The sequence below is a fragment of the Drosophila willistoni genome, unplaced genomic scaffold (assembly GCF_018902025.1).
Source record: "Drosophila willistoni isolate 14030-0811.24 unplaced genomic scaffold, UCI_dwil_1.1 Seg4.1, whole genome shotgun sequence".
NCBI lineage: Eukaryota > Metazoa > Arthropoda > Insecta > Diptera > Drosophilidae > Drosophila > Drosophila willistoni.
The window spans coordinates 1-17,971 of NW_025814338.1; the positions used below are offsets into that span (position 1 = coordinate 1).

The 17,971-nt window shown below is 41.2% G+C and overlaps 1 protein-coding gene across 1 annotated transcript; it reads left to right on the top strand.

Annotated features, from left to right (window-relative positions):
- Window positions 1-63: 63 nt before the first annotated feature.
- On the top strand, window positions 64-1,303 carry LOC124461403 (leucine-rich repeat protein 1-like; the record flags this gene model as incomplete). Its single annotated transcript, XM_047012932.1, is given in 2 exon segments — window positions 64-752; window positions 811-1,303. Coding segments are annotated over 2 exon segments (690 nt in total). The 3' UTR covers window positions 1,264-1,303.
- Between the last annotated feature and the right edge of the window lie 16,668 nt (window positions 1,304-17,971).

Here is a 17,971-nt window from a genome sequence, read left to right on the forward strand (position 1 = left end):
ACTGCCCTGGGGTATTCCTGCAGTGATTTTGCCAATTCTGGAATATGTGTCATCTGTGCCCTGACTGTGAACGATCTATCCTGCAGATAGCTTTCAAGAATCTTGAACAAGCCAGTAAGGCAGGAGTTTGGCCAGTTTATTCAATAATCCTAAGTGCCACACTTTATCAAATTCAGTAATGTCTACAAATACAGCAGAGCTGTATTCTTTTTGTTCGAGTGATTTTTGTAGTAACTGTGTGACCCTTGCGAGTTGGTGTTCAGTGCTGTGGTTTTTACGAAAGCCAAATTGATGGTTTGGAATTGCTTTGCGAAAAGTTGAATACAAATTATATTGTTCACACCAAAGATTAAAAAGGGCAACGTTACAAGGTCAAGGACAATATCCAAACTATTCACACGAAATACGTTTTGGATGGCAAAGCAACGATTGCTTTTAAGAAGCCCTCACTGAATCTGTTGATTAAATGTGATCCCATTCAGCTGAAGGGATTCCTGCAGACGCTTAAACTGGGTATGGAAGGCAAGGATGTCATCAATTTGAGACTAAATACAGTCACTGCCATGGCACAAAAATCAAAGTTACAGACGAAAATGGCTATAAATCGTCACAGTGACTATCCCATCAAGGTCTTTCCTCGATATCTACAATCCCTAACAATAGACAATACGCAATTGGTTAAATTGAGCTATCATATATGCTCCTTACGGAATCTAACCCACCTGGATGTATCCAACAATAAGTTGCGTAAGGTAAGGAATAAATGAAAAGACAACTTTTAGCATCTTCAAAACTAAATTTAAATTCCAGTTACCTGTTGAACTGGGGAGATTACACTTGAGCAAGCTCGTCCTCCATGACAATAATCTGGGTGAAATGGACGATTGGTCATTTCTAAATGGCAGCAAATTACGAGACTCCCTGCGCGAATTGGATTTATCGGCCAACGATTTGACATGTTTGCCTTTGCCTGTGGTCAAGTGCCACAAATTGGTTAACTTGAATCTCAATTACAATAATTTGACTCATCTACCCTTTGCCATACGTCGCCTGAGAAGATTACGCTCGCTTTACGTGTCGGAAAACAAATTAAAATCCCTGCCAGCTGCCATAGATGATTTACGTATTGAAATCTTGGATGTTTGGCGTAATTCATTCAAGGGTCTCAATGTCTTGGAGGCTCATCGCCTGGCCTTTGCTTCCGATGCGGACGGAGCTTCAACTCATTCGCCTGAACCTCTCTGGCTTCAAGCTGTGGCCTAATATGAACTGCCAATCGATTCCCTGCCAGCCTTACTCATTAAACTAATGCCGAGCACCAAAATGTACCTGTGGCAAATTGTGCGATGCTTTAGACAAGAAGCACATTATCGAACGTGTTGGTCAACCGAAATTGTAAATATTAAAAATCTTACCTATAGTCGAGAGCATATGATCTATTCTGATGTTGTCATATGTGGCAACAATTGTAGTATAAGCAACCAATGTAAGAACCTTTCTCAGCTCTGATATTAGCCTATTATGCCAATGTGCCAAACAAAAAGTGGAATTAATAATTAAATATTATGAATAAGTAAATGAAAGAAAAAGCTGATAGTACTGTGATCTGTTAATCTGTTTATAATATCTTTTAGCTCAAAAATGCTTCTAATCTTAGAGTCTCCTGTTTAGATTAACTTGGGATTTTGACCAGATGACTACCTATTGGATAAATGGAACTCAAGAACTTGAAATCAATTGGAATTGAAGAACATCACTCATCTTTATTTGGATCAACACGCAATTAATCTCAACTGAAAGGGCTTAAGGACTACAGGGCAACCTTCATCTTAAATAAATAGAAACGAAGATTTATTGTCATTATTCTTGAAGGAGGTATACATGTTTGTAGGAATGAATCCTACATGAAATTGTAGGAAATCGGAATAATCTGCCAAAAGGTCCGAATTGTAAACAAATCTAGTACACTTAATTGATTTTTGATATATAACAAATCCAACCCATGTATATTGGAAGTTGATTAGTTATTTGCCAATTAATCTATCTCAAATACTCTTGTTCATGTTTCATCTCTACTAAATTAGAACTCTCTCCATTAAACATAATGTTTAAAGGTTGATTCATTGGGAAAACCTGAAAGGTAGGGTGCCTGAAAGGTTTGATACAACGAATAATTACGAAAATTTTCAATTTAAGTGAATTTCAAAAATTTAAATGACGAACAAATGCTTTAAAATTGTTAAACATCTTACATCTTGAGGGAGAACGAGAGAAAGGGAACTAAGGCAATTCTTTTGCCCTACACACACACATACACATATGACCATATAAAGACATTCACACACACGTCTACATCCCTTCCTGACTACACCTTCCTCCCCCGCTTCTGTCCCTACGCAATCGTTTTTATCCTTATCATTCTGTATTTCTTGCCTATATATGGCTTACTTTTGGTTTCCTTTGGGTTGCTTCTATGTTTTTTCATGTTAAGAGAGCACAGCTCGTTGTTTTTATTATTAAAAGCTGTGTGGCGTATGTGACTTGCATAAATGTGTGTTTTTTTTTGTTCTCTGTGAGTTTTTCTTTATCTGAGCTCACGAGCTTTTCCACATTTTCCTTTTTTGCTATCATTTTGCTTTTTACTTCCACTTTTTCTCTCTGTCTGTTTATCAAAATCACAAAACTTCTGGACACTTTTTTAAATAAGCATAAAAAAATGACACACTAACATCCAACACACACACCACACACATGACACATACTCACTACCTCCCCACTACTGCCTCTTTCTCTATACAGTGATTTTATTCACCACTTTAATGTGCAGCTGGGGAATTGGCTTGGTTTTGACTGAGAGGAAACGAAGAGAAGGGAGAGCGGAGATTCGTAAGTATAAAAAATGTTTATCTCAACTTGGGCCCAAATCCAATTTTGACTGGCATTTAAGTGTCTATAACTGACTATGCAGATTTAAGTTTCGCGTTCATTTCAGCATTTGATTCACTTGTTTTGTGTAACATTTTATTTAAAGGAGCTTTAATATTAAAAACCCCTCTCAAATGCTTTACAATTTGAAGTCTTTACTTTTTGGCCTTTTAGTATTGATACATTTCAAATGAAATATTACGCGAAATTCGCTTTGAAAAAACTATACGGAAATCTGAAAGTAAAAACAAGGTTTTCAGTAAACTATAGCATACTTATAGGGCTAAAGGAGCTTCTGACAACTTGCAGTCGCAGATTCGCTACCTAAACTTCCCCTTGTCAGGGAATGTTTTAAAAATACAATTCTACAGTAGAACCTCGGTCATTCAAGGTATTGTGAAGAGAAACTCGGATGACACGGAAGAAATAAAGCAAACATTCTTTTAGGTGAATACGCTGATACTTTTCCCTAAAAATTTTGGAGCTAAAAAACTTTGATAATAATGGGCGGGCGTCTCCAGATCAATGCATTTGGCGCTAGAGGATAACTCAAAGTTTCGAATAAGAGAGAATATGTATTTAAACAATACTTTAGCATTGAAAAGAAACGTCATGTATTTGCACAATTAATTTTTTAGAACCTAAAAGAGTTGGAAGTAATTTTAAGACTGATACACAGTTGATATCTTGTTGGCCCTTTAAACTTGAAGCTATTATTTGAATTTGTGAATTAATTTTATTTGTTATAAATTTTCAATAGGCAATTTGCATGCACACTTAAAATAGTCTTTAGTTGTGTCCGTATATTAAATTCTGATTTTTTCGTACCCATATTTTTACAACTCATTGAAAACTATAAAGATTTTAAGCAAATATTTTGGCTCTTAAAATTTCACTTTTATTCCCACTCCAAGGCTTAAAAATCAACAATCAACATCTTTTACCCTGTAAAACAAAGTATATTGAAATTATAAAGAAACAAGCTCGATGTTATACATAAGTAAATTGAATAATGCCATTATAATTCTGCGACTTTTGATACTTAATAGAACTTTGCTCGTTGTTTACTCATAATTATTAGCTTAAAGCTACTAAGAATTTCTTACAGGGTATAGAGACTTCGATAAGGCCAGGGATATATTGATTCCCCTCTGGTTTTTCTGATATATTTTATATACCCATAAAGGTATAAAACAATATATTTGTTATTCTTCCTTATTATCTCTTAACTCCAAAATATAAAAAAATTTGAAACGTAACCAAAAATTTGTTACAAATCAAATTCTAAATTCCAAATTTTCGATATTATTTTGTATGTTTTTTCCGAAAATTTTATTGGCTTGCTCCAAAAAACTGCATTTTCATTTTTTGCTTTTTTAACCTTTCAAGATATTTCGAAATGTGAGCTTAGCTCTACCTTTTACAAGTTTATCATTGCAATATACATATATATCATATATATATTTTTTAGAAATCTAAAGGCTAAATATGATTTTATTTTGTTTTTTATATGGCCATATCCTATGCTATATTGTTATGTCTGAGAGTTGATTATTTGCCTTACTTCTACCTGTTGTGGTCTGGTTCCTTCTCCTTTTAACCAAATATCTGTGCATTTCATTAGCTGCAAAAATTGTATCTTTTGAGTTTAGGTAAACAAAATCAAACTCTAGGACTAGGAAATTGCTTTTGCCGACTTCCGGCCCGGTGGTAGTGGTTCGGTTGGTGCCCTTTCATTTGATGCTCTGCTCTTGCCCTTCACTCACTACTCTATAATGTAGTTAAATATTTGTCTAATATTTGTCAACTATTTCAAATACAATTTCAATTTCAGTGTTTAGACAAAAAGGTGATGAAAATTTAAATATTTACTGTTGACTTTGATGGAAGGAAGAATGGAAGGGGAATGCATAATTCAGTTTTACTTAATTTCGAACCAATTTAATACTCTTATTCATTAAATTTAATGCAGTCAAAGGAGCGGAGGTTCTCGCAAAAGGAGAATATTGCAAAGTTCCTTCTAAAATTAATTCATTAGCATTTTATTACTGGGGAGCAACAGCAGCAGGCAACAAACCGACAAAAGATGCCAATGAAAATGTTGCAAATGAAGATTCCTTTGCCGAGTCGAGTCCTGTGCCTCCTGCTGGTAAGTTTATTAGTTAGTCGAAAGGAATCATCCAGGTGATACGCCATTAAATTGAGTGATGTAATCGTAAGCATGACACGTCGAAAACTTTTTAAACGCCCCTATGCGGCTGTACATTGGTGGTGCGACAATATAGCGGCAGCCAGACGAGCGTGTTTCCGTGCGCGGCGACAGTTTCAGCGTTCAAGAGGTACAGAAAGTTTTGAATCTCTAAGACTTGAATACCATAGCAAACGGCTGGATCTAAAGCATGCTACTGATAGCAAAAGAGAATGCTTCCTGCGTCTTTGCGATTCTGCCGAGCACGATCCCTGGGGCAAGGCTTACCAGACCGTGGTCAAACGCGTTGATGTCGGGAAAACATCAATACCATCTGATGCAGCGAGCCTGAATCAAATCGTCAGCTCACTTTTCCCACAAAAACAGGCCCAGCCACCACTGGCAACTCGAAGCAGTGAGATAGAAATAACAGCGTGCACGAAAACAGAACTGTTGGAAATCGTCAACAAACTAAATAATAAGAAAGCTCCTGGCCCCGACGGCATCCCGAACAGAGCTTTAAGGCTGGCAGTTAATCTGCACCCTGATGTGTTCATCAAAATGTCCAATGCATGTCTGAGAGAAGGAACTTTTCCATCCAGATGGAAAAGGCAGAATCTGGTACTCCTACCAAAACCCGGCAAGCCTCCCGGCGAAGCCTCATCATATAGGCCTATCTGTCTTCTGGACACAGCAGGGAAAATATTGGAATCGCTCATAGCTCGTAGGCCCAACAAGGCTATTGAGCAAGGAGGTGGACTTTCTCCTAACCAATACGGTTTTAGAAAGGCAAGATCAACGATAGACGCGATAAGCACAGTTGTGGACACAGTCAGAGATGCCATATCTGGTAACCGATGGAAAGGGGGAACCAAACAATACTGCATGGTGGTGACTCTCGACATCAGAAACGCATTCAACTCGGCTGAATGGAGTCGTATAATGGGCAGTCTGGCTTCTTTCGGCGTCCAGGGTAATCTGCTGCACATAGTGGACAGCTACTTCACAAATAGGCGCCTCCGATACTCGACAGTAGACGGCTCGGAGGAATATAGCATCTCTGCTGGAGTACCACAGGGTGCAGTCCTGGGCCCCCTCCTGTGGAATTGCATCTACGACGGAGTCCTCAGACTCAATTTTGATCCGGGCACACGCATAATCGGCTTTGCCGATGATATCGCGGTAGTGGTAACGGAAAAGGAGCTTGCAGTAGCGGAACAAAAATGCAACAACGCCATTGCAACTATTGGCCGGTGGCTGGCTGTTGCTGGTCTTGAATTGGCAGCCCACAAGACTGAAGCCGTTTTAATTAGCAGCAGGAAGAAAGTCGAGACCGCCTCTATAGAAGTTGGTGGCAAAACTATCACATCTAAGAGGGCCACCAAATACCTAGGGGTAATGCTGGATACACGACTCTGCTTCCGTGAGCACTTGGAATATACGTGCCAGAAGGCCCTGAGCTCTGCACGTGCGCTGGCAAGGATCATGCTCAATACAAGAGGCCCCAAACAAGAGAGAAGGCTGTTGTTAACTAGCGTGACAAAATCCATTTCCCTGTACGCTGCCCCTGTTTGGGCTAGTGCGCTACGGGTGAAAAGCTATAGGCGAGGGCTGGAATCGGTCTTTAGACTCTGCGCAATGAGAATTTGCAGTGCGTTCCGCACATTTTCAGACGATGCTGCTCATGTCATCGCTGGTCTGTCTCCGATCAGCGATCTAGCGTACGAAGCAGACGCGATGTACAGAGCGCTACACTCCACACCACCGGTGGTTGAGCGATCGCCCTTAGCCAGTAAACGGCAAGAAATACGAGGCGAACATGTGGCTCGATGGCAGCAACGATGGACAGAATCTGCGAAGGGCCGTTGGACTTACTGCCTTATCCCAGACCTACAACAGTGGATAGGCAGAAGTCACGGGCAAGTTACGTTTTACCTGACGCAAATTCTGAGCGGCCATGGCTGCTTCACAGCCTATCTAAAGCGTTTCGGGCACGAGGCATCCGACGAATGCACGTGGTGCGGAGCCGGCATTGTCGAGTCGCAAGGCACATAGCTTTTCACTGCCCTCGCTTGCCAGACGCGAGTTGGAGTCCAGGATCGGCACGCGCATCACCATTGAGAACCTGGTGCCTCTGATGTTAGAAAACGGTCGCGCATGGGAGGCAGTGTGCGAGTTTGCGGCAGCCGTTATGGTCGAACAACGGCGACTAGAGAGGCTGAGAAGGGAGGATTAGTTTAAAAGGTTAAGTTTAAGCCGTCCGCTGCGAAGCAATACCTCGCGGTAGTCCCGCAGTAGCTTGTTTGAGTCAGACCGCCAATAACTAACTATGTATATACGTGAAGTAAATGAAATTTTGTTGTAAATAAAAATGAATATAAAAAAAAACACATATATATAAAGAGGAACTGAGAAAAAGTGGAATGTGTACCTCGTCGCGTCCTGGTTTGTCTGTGATATTTCCGTGTTATCCGTGATCGTAAACCTTGTAGTCCTGCAACTTAATAGTTTTTTAGTGTAGCAGTCTCACTCTTGTTGTTACCAACGTTCCGCCGGCTGCCAGTCTGCTTCGCAAGTGAAAAATCAAATCAATATTCTTTTTCCCGGCCTCCCGCCGCGTCGGTCACTTGGTGGTCGGAGGGGTGCGGGGCGCCTTCTTTCCGCATCACCCAACTTTTTCCTCCGCATCTGTGTTAGTGGGATGCCAGTTGCACTTTTTTAAATAAATTTTTCAACCACGCTGTAAGTAAACACACAATTGGTGCGATAACCAGCTGTTGGCGGACCTGCCAAGCCGGTCTCGAAAGCTCCCCAGGGCTATCATTTGGGAGTCGAGCTTTCACCGCAAAACCTCTAACAATAAGCCGGGGTTCTCGATCACCTCCCACCAGACTAGCAACATAGCAGCGCACCAGCCCAAACCTTGGTGACGTAGGCGGTGGCCTACCTGGCAGCGGTGCTGCCTATAATCGCCGTAGCGAAGAAATTTAAAACCGATTTGGAGAATTTTTTATTTTTTCTTTCGGACAAGGGCCTCCAAGTACCCGGTTCGACTCCGCTGCGAGGAATTAAAATTAAATTTCAAATTTTTTCTTTTTGAAATTTATTCAATAAACTGTCATTTCTGGCACGGTAGGGGTTCAAATCCGCTGCGGGCAATCTAGGATTCAAAATAAAAAAATTATTTTTCTTTTATAATTTTTTTTATTTTTTATTCTTCTATTGTACACCGAGCGGCCCATATTCCCGCTGATCGCCTGAATCTTCTAAAGGAAGCCGAGCCGGAGCGGTATAACTCCCAACGCCCACCAGGGGGAAATACCTGGTCGTCAGGCCGAGGGAAATGGACGGCGAGGAACTAATGGTGTTTCGACGTACTAGAATTGCCACTGCGAGCGGCTGCTAGCCAGCAAGAGGGCACTCCGAAGAGATCTCGGGACGCCATGAGCCCAGACGGAGAAGCAGTTCATGCCAACGACAGTGCCCCACCGAAAAGGTCAAAATTGCAGCCTGTTTGCAAAGAACTCTCGGAAATGGGCGTACTGTTGGAGGAGATCTCGGAGAGGATCAAGCCCGAGAAGGAAGGAGGCAAGCGGGGAATCACCAACGCCATTCGTGAAAACGTGGAGAGGCTGAAAGAGCTGCAGGCGGAAGTCAGCTCCCGGCTCAGCGGTCACCCGACCGAGCAAATTTCATTGGAGCCACGTTCCAATTGGTCGAAGGCGCCACCTGAGCGTGTCAGTCGTGGGCAGCAGACCGATGAAATGTCCCCCATGACCATGCTTTCCCGGCCCACGCAGACTTCACCATTGGCAAAGCGAGAAGGCAAGACACCAGTCCCGTCTGAACCAGCTCGTAATCAACTCCGGCACCCGAGTGCTCACGCATCTAGGCTGCGTTCCTAAAAACGGCACCCGGTGGAACCCCAGCAGCAGCAGCAGGAGTCACCTACTCCTCAAGGCGATAAACCGCACATCACTACAGCGGATCATGGGACATCCGAGGACAACCAAGGCTGGAAAACTGTCGGCCCACCAAAGCCTCGACGTGGTGGCTCCTCGATGCAGGCCAAACCCAGAATCAGGCATAGACCGGATGCAATTCTGATCGAGGCCAGCGGCAGTCTTAACTACAGCCAAGTTCTCACGATGGTGACAAGGAGCACGGACGACAAACTGCTTCAAGTCCGCGAGCTCGTCTCCAGAGTTCGACGCACTGCAAACGACGCGCTGCTTCTGGAGCTCCGGAAAGACCCAACAACGGACATTAAGTCACTCGGAGAGAATATTACCAAGGTACTAGGCGACAAGGTAGGAGTAAGGGCTCTCCAACAGCAAAGGGCCATAGCGATCTATAACTTAGATGCAGCGGCGACACGGGAGGAGTTACTTACTGCGATAGCCTCACAGGCTAAGGTCGACGAAAATGCGGTCTCAGTTAAGAGTCTACGGCCGGGCCTGCGCAACTGCCAGACGGCAATAGTAAGGGCTCCTGAGGCGGTAATTAAGAGGCTCACAGATCTGGGTTTTGTGACGATAGGCTGGGGAAAATGGCCCATTAAAGCACTCGAAGAACGGCCACTGAGGTGCTTTAAGTGTCTTACCGTCGGTCATATAGCCGCGAGATGCACAAGCTTGGAGACAGGTCACGCTGCTGCTTTAAATGCGGAGAAGCAGGCCATATAGTAGCCAATTGTCCTTCAAAGGATGCCCACTGCCAGGCTAGACAAGGCCTGAGTCCAAGAAATAGCAGGCAGCCGCCTATGAACAGCGAGGGGCGACTCGAGGACTCCAACGCTGCTCCAATGACCTCGTCAGCACTGAAGATCCTGCAGCTGAACCTAAACCACTGCATCGCGGCCCAGGACCTACTGCACCAGACGATCAGAGAGCAGTCAATCGACATAGCTCTTCTAAGCGAGCCCTACTCTACAGGAGAGTCATCTAAGTGGGTGACTGACGCCGACAGGAGATCCGCAATATGGTCTTGTGGGACTTCAAACCAGCTGCTGAACACATGGTCCTTTCATCACTTCAGCAGAGCCAAGGTGAATGAGCTGGCAGTGTATAGCTGCTACTTGCCACCTAGTTTACCAATTGCTCGCTTCGGGGATGTCTTGGATAACCTCGTAGAGGACGCCAGAGGCCGGCCAAGAGTCGTCATCGCGGGTGATTTCAATGCCTGGGCAATTGAATGGGGCTGTCCAAGAACCGATGCACGGGGACGTTCTCTGTTGGAGGCCTTTGCATCGCTCAACCTTGTGACGCTAAATGCAGGGGGCAGGAACACCTTCAACAGAGCGGGAACTGGCTCCATAATAGACCTGACATTCGCAAGCGATACTATCGCCAGGTCGTCATTATGGAGCATCGGCGATTTCTACACGGCGAGCGATCACGAGGCCATACTGCTTACCTTGGCAGGCTGTCCTAGAGTGTCACAACGAGTTTACCCTCAGCGAATATCCTTCCGCTCTGACACTCTATCAACTTTTCGAGCGAAGCTGGCGGGGCTGCAAGTTTGCTCGAATGCTGAAGACTCCGTAATCCATGTCATGTCCATTTTGAGAGCAGCCTGCGAATGTAGCATGACGCAGCGTACGTCGTACGGCAGACACCACAAGCCAGTGTGCTGGTGGAACAACAAAATAAATGAGGCCAGGCGGTACTGCCTTAGAGCGAGAAGGCTATATCAGCGGTCCAGAGGAACCGCACAGTTCGAGCTATTAAAAAGCCAGTACCAACTCCGAAGGCGACTTCTAAAGAAGGAAATCCGCTCAAGTAAGAGAGAAGCATTCCTAGCGCTATGTGACACGGCCGAGCAGGACCCTTGGGGCAAGGCGTATCAAACCATTGTCAAAAGACTGCGCTCGGACCCATTGGATACCCCCCGCGACCCACTGATTCTAGAACGGATGGTACGACTCTTTTCCCCACTTCGCCACAGCGTGGACAGAATAAAGGAGTGTACAAGCGAGGAAGTAATCTCCATAGTCCGCAGGATAAAACCGAACAAAGCCCCTGGACCAGATGCTATCCCGAACAGGGCTCTCGGTTTGGCGGTCTCACTTGTCCCTGAAGTGTTTACGGAGATGTACAATCAGTGCCTGCGTGAACGCAAATTTCCGAGCATCTGGAAACGGCAAAATTTACTGCTTCTACCTAACCCGGGCAAACCACGAGGCGAGGCTTCCACGAGGCACGGTCCACGACTGACGCGATCAGCAGGGTAGTCAATATCGCGGCGGATGCCATTGCTGGATCCCGGTGGAAAGGCGGATCCAAGAAATACTGCCTAGTGGCTACACTATCGGGAGTCCCGCAAGGTTCCGTCCTGGGCCCGCTTTTGTGGAACGTCATGTATGACATAGTAGAACGGGCTGAGATAATGGTCGGTAACACACGGATTCTGTCGCAGAGGGCCATCAAGTACCTGAGACTTATGTTGGACACCCGTCTCTGCTTTCGGGAACACCTGGAATACGTGAATCAAAGGGCCCTAGTATCTGTAAGGTCCCTTTCAAGAATAATGATGAACACGCGAAGCCCCAAGGAGGGACGCAGAAGACTGATGACGAGTGTTACAAGGTCGATAGCCCTTTACGCCGCTCCTATCTGGGCCGACGCATTGGGCACAAGGAGCTACCGCCGCGACCTTGAAGCGACCTATAGACTCAGCGCAATCAGGGTGTGCAGCGCATTTAGGACGGTGTCGGACGAGGCGGCGCTGGTCCTAGCAGGCATGGTTCCAATCGACGAGCTAGCCAGAGAGTCCAAGGCCATGTATTACGGCAAAAGGACGAATGCCCCCAGCGGCGCGTTATCGGAGATGGGCAACCAGCAACATCAGCGGCTACAAAGTATAGGCCGGTGGCAGAGGCGCTGGGACCGATCGCCTAAAGGTAGATGGACGCATCGGCTTATCCCGAAGCTTGACTCTTGGCTGAACAAAAAGCACGGCGAGGTGAATTTCTACCGGACTCAGCTCTTGAGTGGCCATGGCTGCTTTAGAAGCTACTTGAAGCGGTTTGGGCACGATTCTGGGGACGAATGTACATGGTGTGGTAGTGGGATAGTTGAAGACGCGCACCATGTTGCATTTCTCTGCCCGCGCTACGATGCAGCAAGACAGAGCTTGTGTGAGGAAGTCGGTCAGAGAGTCACTGGGGACTCTCTTTGGTCCTGCTCATGCTGGATGACCATAAAAACTGGGAGGCGGCCAGCAAGTTCGCAGCCATCATAATGAAGGAGCTCAGGAGACTAGAGAGAGAGAGAGAGGACCTGGCTAAGATCTGGCTAAGCAGCATGCGAAGCAATGCCTAATAGGCGGTACCGCATCTGCTGATCCTGGCCACTAGTCATCTGTCTTCCGTCCATCTGCTGTCTACAGCGTGAAAAGCTTTATGTATATATAGTCATATATCCAACTCCAATACCCAATAACATATAAATATTTCGCCCCCTAAAATTCATAAAGTAAACATCCGTTTTTATAAACAATTGTCCCCCTCAAAACCAAAGCGTATGAACGCTAATCCATAAAATTAACATAAACAATTAAACACTTGAAATTATAATTGTCCCCCTAACAACCAAAAGCGTGAGAACGCTAACTCAGCAATTAAAATCGGACCAATCAAATCATCGAAATATCAATCACGCCACCAAAGGGCTCCCAAATTTAGCTTATAAATATAACCGTAAGACATTTTTGTAACCAGTTCTAAGTTTTCATTCAAATAATAAAGTACGTTGCTTTTAACACACAAAACATATATTTTTTTTCCTTATTGGGTAAATTGGATATTTAATTGGCGCAGTCGGTAGGATTGGAAAAAAGTTATTACATCCGTGTTACATATAGAATTGTTATCCGTGTGTTACATAGAATTGGTGAATAATCACTGTAGTGAATACAATAATAATAAATACAATAACAGTTTATTCTATCCGTGCGACGCGTAGAATTGTTATCCGTGCGTTATATAGAATTAGTGAATAATCACTATAAAATTTCAATCCGACATCAAGAACTTACGGGTAGTGCTCAAAAGTCTGTGAACAACAGTGAAAAATATTTTCTGCCAACTGTGCGCGGAAATATCAACTGTGTGTTGCAACCAAAAAAAAAAAAAAAAAAAAAAATATTTACGCCAACTGTGCGCGAAAATATTAACTGTGTGTTACAACCATTAAATACAATTGAGGAACAAAAACGCCAACATGTGTGCGAACAAAAAACCAAAATCCAAAATAAAACATAACCAAAACCCAGAAAATTAACAAAACAAAACACCACAAAAAACCCAGAAGATCAACAAAACAAAACATCACTAAAACCCAGAAAATCAAAAAAAATAAAACACCACTAAAACAAAAAAAAGAAGAAATAAAATGGCTGTAGACCTCTGGAGCTCCAGAGAATCTGAAGTCATTCATAAGGAGGATAGATTTTATTATGCACCTATATCCAACCCATGATATAAGGCAACATAACATATTGTTCAGTGCAATCGAGATGCAGCTCACTGGAGAAGCACAACGGCTCTCACAAATTGGACAAGCCAACACCTGGCCGGAACTAAGGACACTTCTCATCAATGAATTGAAGGCGCAGACCCCCTGTGAGGAACTTCTTTGACGCCTCTACAACACCAACTATGCAGGAAATCTTCGTAAGTTTGTAACAGAATTAGAAGATAAGTCCTATATTATCACAAACAAATTAAGTCTAGAAAACGATGCAAATAACACCGCTCTTTATACCAATGCTTTAAATAACACTATAAAAGACGTAATAAACAAAAAATTACCCGATAGATTATTTATGACGTTAGCTAGATACGATATAACCATAGTCAGCAAATTGAAGCAAGTAGCTCAAAGAGAAGGGTTATACGAGAATAGTATAACAGAAATCAGAAAATCAAATCAAAGCCAAAATCAGAATCAAAAAGGTGGAAAATCTTTTGTACCCAATAGTACAACTCCGTCTCAAACAAAACAATCAGATACAACACAAAAACAAAAACTATTCCAAGAACTTCAACAAAAATTAAATATTGACAGGGCTCAAAATCCAATGAATAGTCAACAGCAAAACAACTATTCAAAGAATAATGTAGCAAACCAGCCTACAAAAAGGCAAAGAGAAAGTAATAGTGGAATTAGCAAAATCCGAAAATTTTCATCAGAACGCCTCGGATCAATCGGAAGAAGAGATAGAGACAAGTCCTTCATCAGAATAATGATGAACAATAAACCTTTGAGATGTGTAGTCGACTCAGGCTCTTCAATTAATATAATGTCCGAAAACTTTTTTAATTTCAAAACCTATTTAGGAGATTCCAAAATTCACATGATTGAAGGAGCAGTAGAACTAAAAGAAATTATTTTCCTTGCACCCAGCAAACTTTGTCCGACAGAACAAAAATTTTATACATATAAATTTTCAAATAAATACGACATGTTGATAGGCAGAACTTTCCTAAAAGCCTGCAAAGCACAAATAAATTATGAAGAAGAATACGCAAAATTTGGAAACTATACATTTTATTTTAGAGATGATGAAGAAATAGAAGAAGAACAAAACTTAGAAATTTTGGACCCACCCACAGAAAGGGACCCGGAAACAAATTTTGCGATTGAAAACGAAATAATAGAAAGCAATGAGTATAGACTCGACCATTTAAACAACGAAGAAACTCAAAAACTAAAAAAGGTCTTGTACGAATTCAGTGACATTAAGTACCGCGAAGGTGAAAATTTGACTTTCACCAGTACCATAAAGCACTCTGTTCATACAAAACATGAGGACCCAATCTATAAACGACCATACAAATATCCCCAAACATTTGATATGGAAGTCAACAAACAAATAAATGAAATGATTGAACAGGGTATCATTCGAAAATCGAATTCCCCCTACTGTTTACCCATTTGGATCGTTCCAAAAAAAGGAGATGCTTCCAAGAAACAAAAATTCAGATTAGTCATTGACTATCGAAACCTAAATGAAGTCACAATAGATGACAAATTTCCAACTCCAGTCATGGACGAAATTCTCGACAAACTGGGAAAATGCCAATACTTTACCACCATTGATTTAGCTAAGGGATTTCATCAAATTCAAATGGATCCTGAATCTATTGCAAAAACAGCTTTCTCAACTAAACATGGCCATTACGAATACACACGTATGCCATTTGGTCTTAAAAATGCCCCGGCAACATTCCAAAGATGCATGAATAATCTTTTGGAAGACCTTATTTATAAGGATTGCGTTGTTTATCTGGATGACATCATTGTGTACTCCACTTCATTGAAGGAACACATACTATCACTCAGAAAGGTATTTAACAAACTAAGAGAAGCTAATCTTAAACTCCAACTCGACAAATGAGAATTTATGAAAAAGGAAACAGCATTCCTTGGTCATATAATAACAACAGAAGGTATAAAACCTAACCCAGATAAAGTCAAAGCAATTCAAAAATTTCCGATACCCAAAACTCCAAAAGAAATAAAATCATTCTTAGGATTATGCGGATTCTTCCGGAAATTTATACCCAACTTTGCACATATTGCAAAACCTTTAACTCTAGGATTAAAGAAAGGAGCATCCAGGAATTGAAAAAACGATTAATTTGTTTAAAGAAAAATATTATTTTCCAGATTCTCAAAACCTAATTCAAAACCTGACTATAAAACCTATAAAACCTAACCCAGATAAAGTCAAAGCAATTCAAATATTTCCGATACCCAAAACTCCAAAAGAAATTAAATCATTCTTAGGATTATGCGGATTCTTCCGGAAATTTATACCCAACTTTGCACATATTGCAAAACCTTTAACTCTAGGATTATAGAAAGGAGCTAAAATAAATATAAACGACCCAAATTATATTTCATCCTTCCAAAAATTAAAATATCTCCTTATGAATGATCCTATACTTGCATATCCCGATTTCAAAAAACCATTTTTCCTAACCACAGATGCTAGCAAGAAAGGAATTACTATCTATTGTATGGGCAACCAAATATTTTAGGCCATACCTTTTCGGTAGAAAGTTCGAGATTCTAAGCGACCATGAGCCTTTAGTATGGCTCAACAATATAAAAGAACCAAATATGAAACTTCAAAGATGGAAAATAAGACTAAATGAGTTTGATTACAAAATTAAATATTTACCTGGCAAAGAAAATCATGTAGCAGATGCCCTTTCCAGAGTTAAAATAGATGAAAACTTTTTAGGATCAACAGAAAGCACAGCAGCTACAATACATAGTGCGAGGATAATGAAAACTACATTCCAATAGTAGAAAGACCCATTAATTATTACAACAGACAAATAGAATTCATTAGAGGTTCAGAAGACAAAGCAGAAACAACAACTTACTTTTACAAAACAAACATAAAAATAACATACAAAGAAATGACCAATGCTTACGCAACGGATATAATCATAAGATATCTTTGCAGTAAGAACACTGTACTATATTTTCATAATGAACAAGATTTTCCCATATTCCAACAAGCTTTTATCGAAATAATACAACCAAACGCAAATACAAAAACCTCGAAATCTAGCATTAAGTTAGAGGACCTTCAAACGTTTCCACAATTTAAAGAAATGTTCCTAAAACAACATAGAGAAATATTACATCCAGGAATTGAAAAAACGATTAATTTGTTTAAAGAAAAATATTATTTTCCCGATTTTGAAAACCTAATTCAAAACCTGACTATAAAACCTATAAAACCTAATCCAGATAAAGTCAAAGCAATTCAAAAATTTCGATACCCAAAACTCCAAAAGAAATTAAATCATTCTTAGGATTATGCGGATTCTTCAGGAAATTTATACCCAACTTTGCACATATTGCAAAACCTTTAACTCTAGGATTATAGAAAGGAGCTAAAATAAATATAAACGACCCAAATTATATTTCATCCTTCCAAAAATTAAAATATCTCCTTATGAATGATCCTATACTTGCATATCCCGATTTCAAAAAAACATTTTTCCTAACCAAAGATGCTAGCAAGAAAGGAATTACTATCTATTGTATGGGCAACCAAATATTTTAGGCCATACCTTTTCGGTAGAAAGTTCGAGATTCTAAGCGACCCTAAGCCTTTAGTATGGCTCAACAATATAAAAGAACCAAATATGAAACTTCAAAGATGGAAAATAAGACTAAATGAGTTTGATTACAAAATTAAATATTTACCTGGCAAAGAAAATCATGTAGCAGATGCCCTTTCCAGAGTTAAAATAGATGAAAACTTTTTAGGATCAACAGAAAGCACAGCAGCTACAATACATAGTGTAGTAGTTCCGAAGATATATTGAGAGACACCAATTGTTCTTTCTGGTTTGAGCTCAGTTTATTGAATAATTCTTAATTCTATAACAATTGTCGACTATAGCTAAGACCGCGTAGCTGCGCTGCTAGTCATGCAGGCAGAGAAGCGGTATGCTTATGTATAAACATACTTATGTATAAATGTATAAGTGTTTACATAAAAGTATGTATGTTTATATACCGTCGCAGCGGTAGAGTGAGGATGTATCATATCGCATATTGGGCCAACGCGGCCGCGCGTGTTATATTTGCCGACACAGCAATTGTCCATGTTGCGCACATAAATATTGTAACTAATTGCTACAATATGTTTGTATTGTTGTTAATATGTTATTCCAAAACATGCTACACCCTCTTTAGAAAATAACGTAATTATATGGAGTTATTTTCTAAAAAAATTTTTTTTTTTTATTATATAGAAATTTATTTACTTATTATTGTTTCTTTTTTTTAATTTTTTCTTTTGAATGTTCGAGTGTTTGTTTAATGA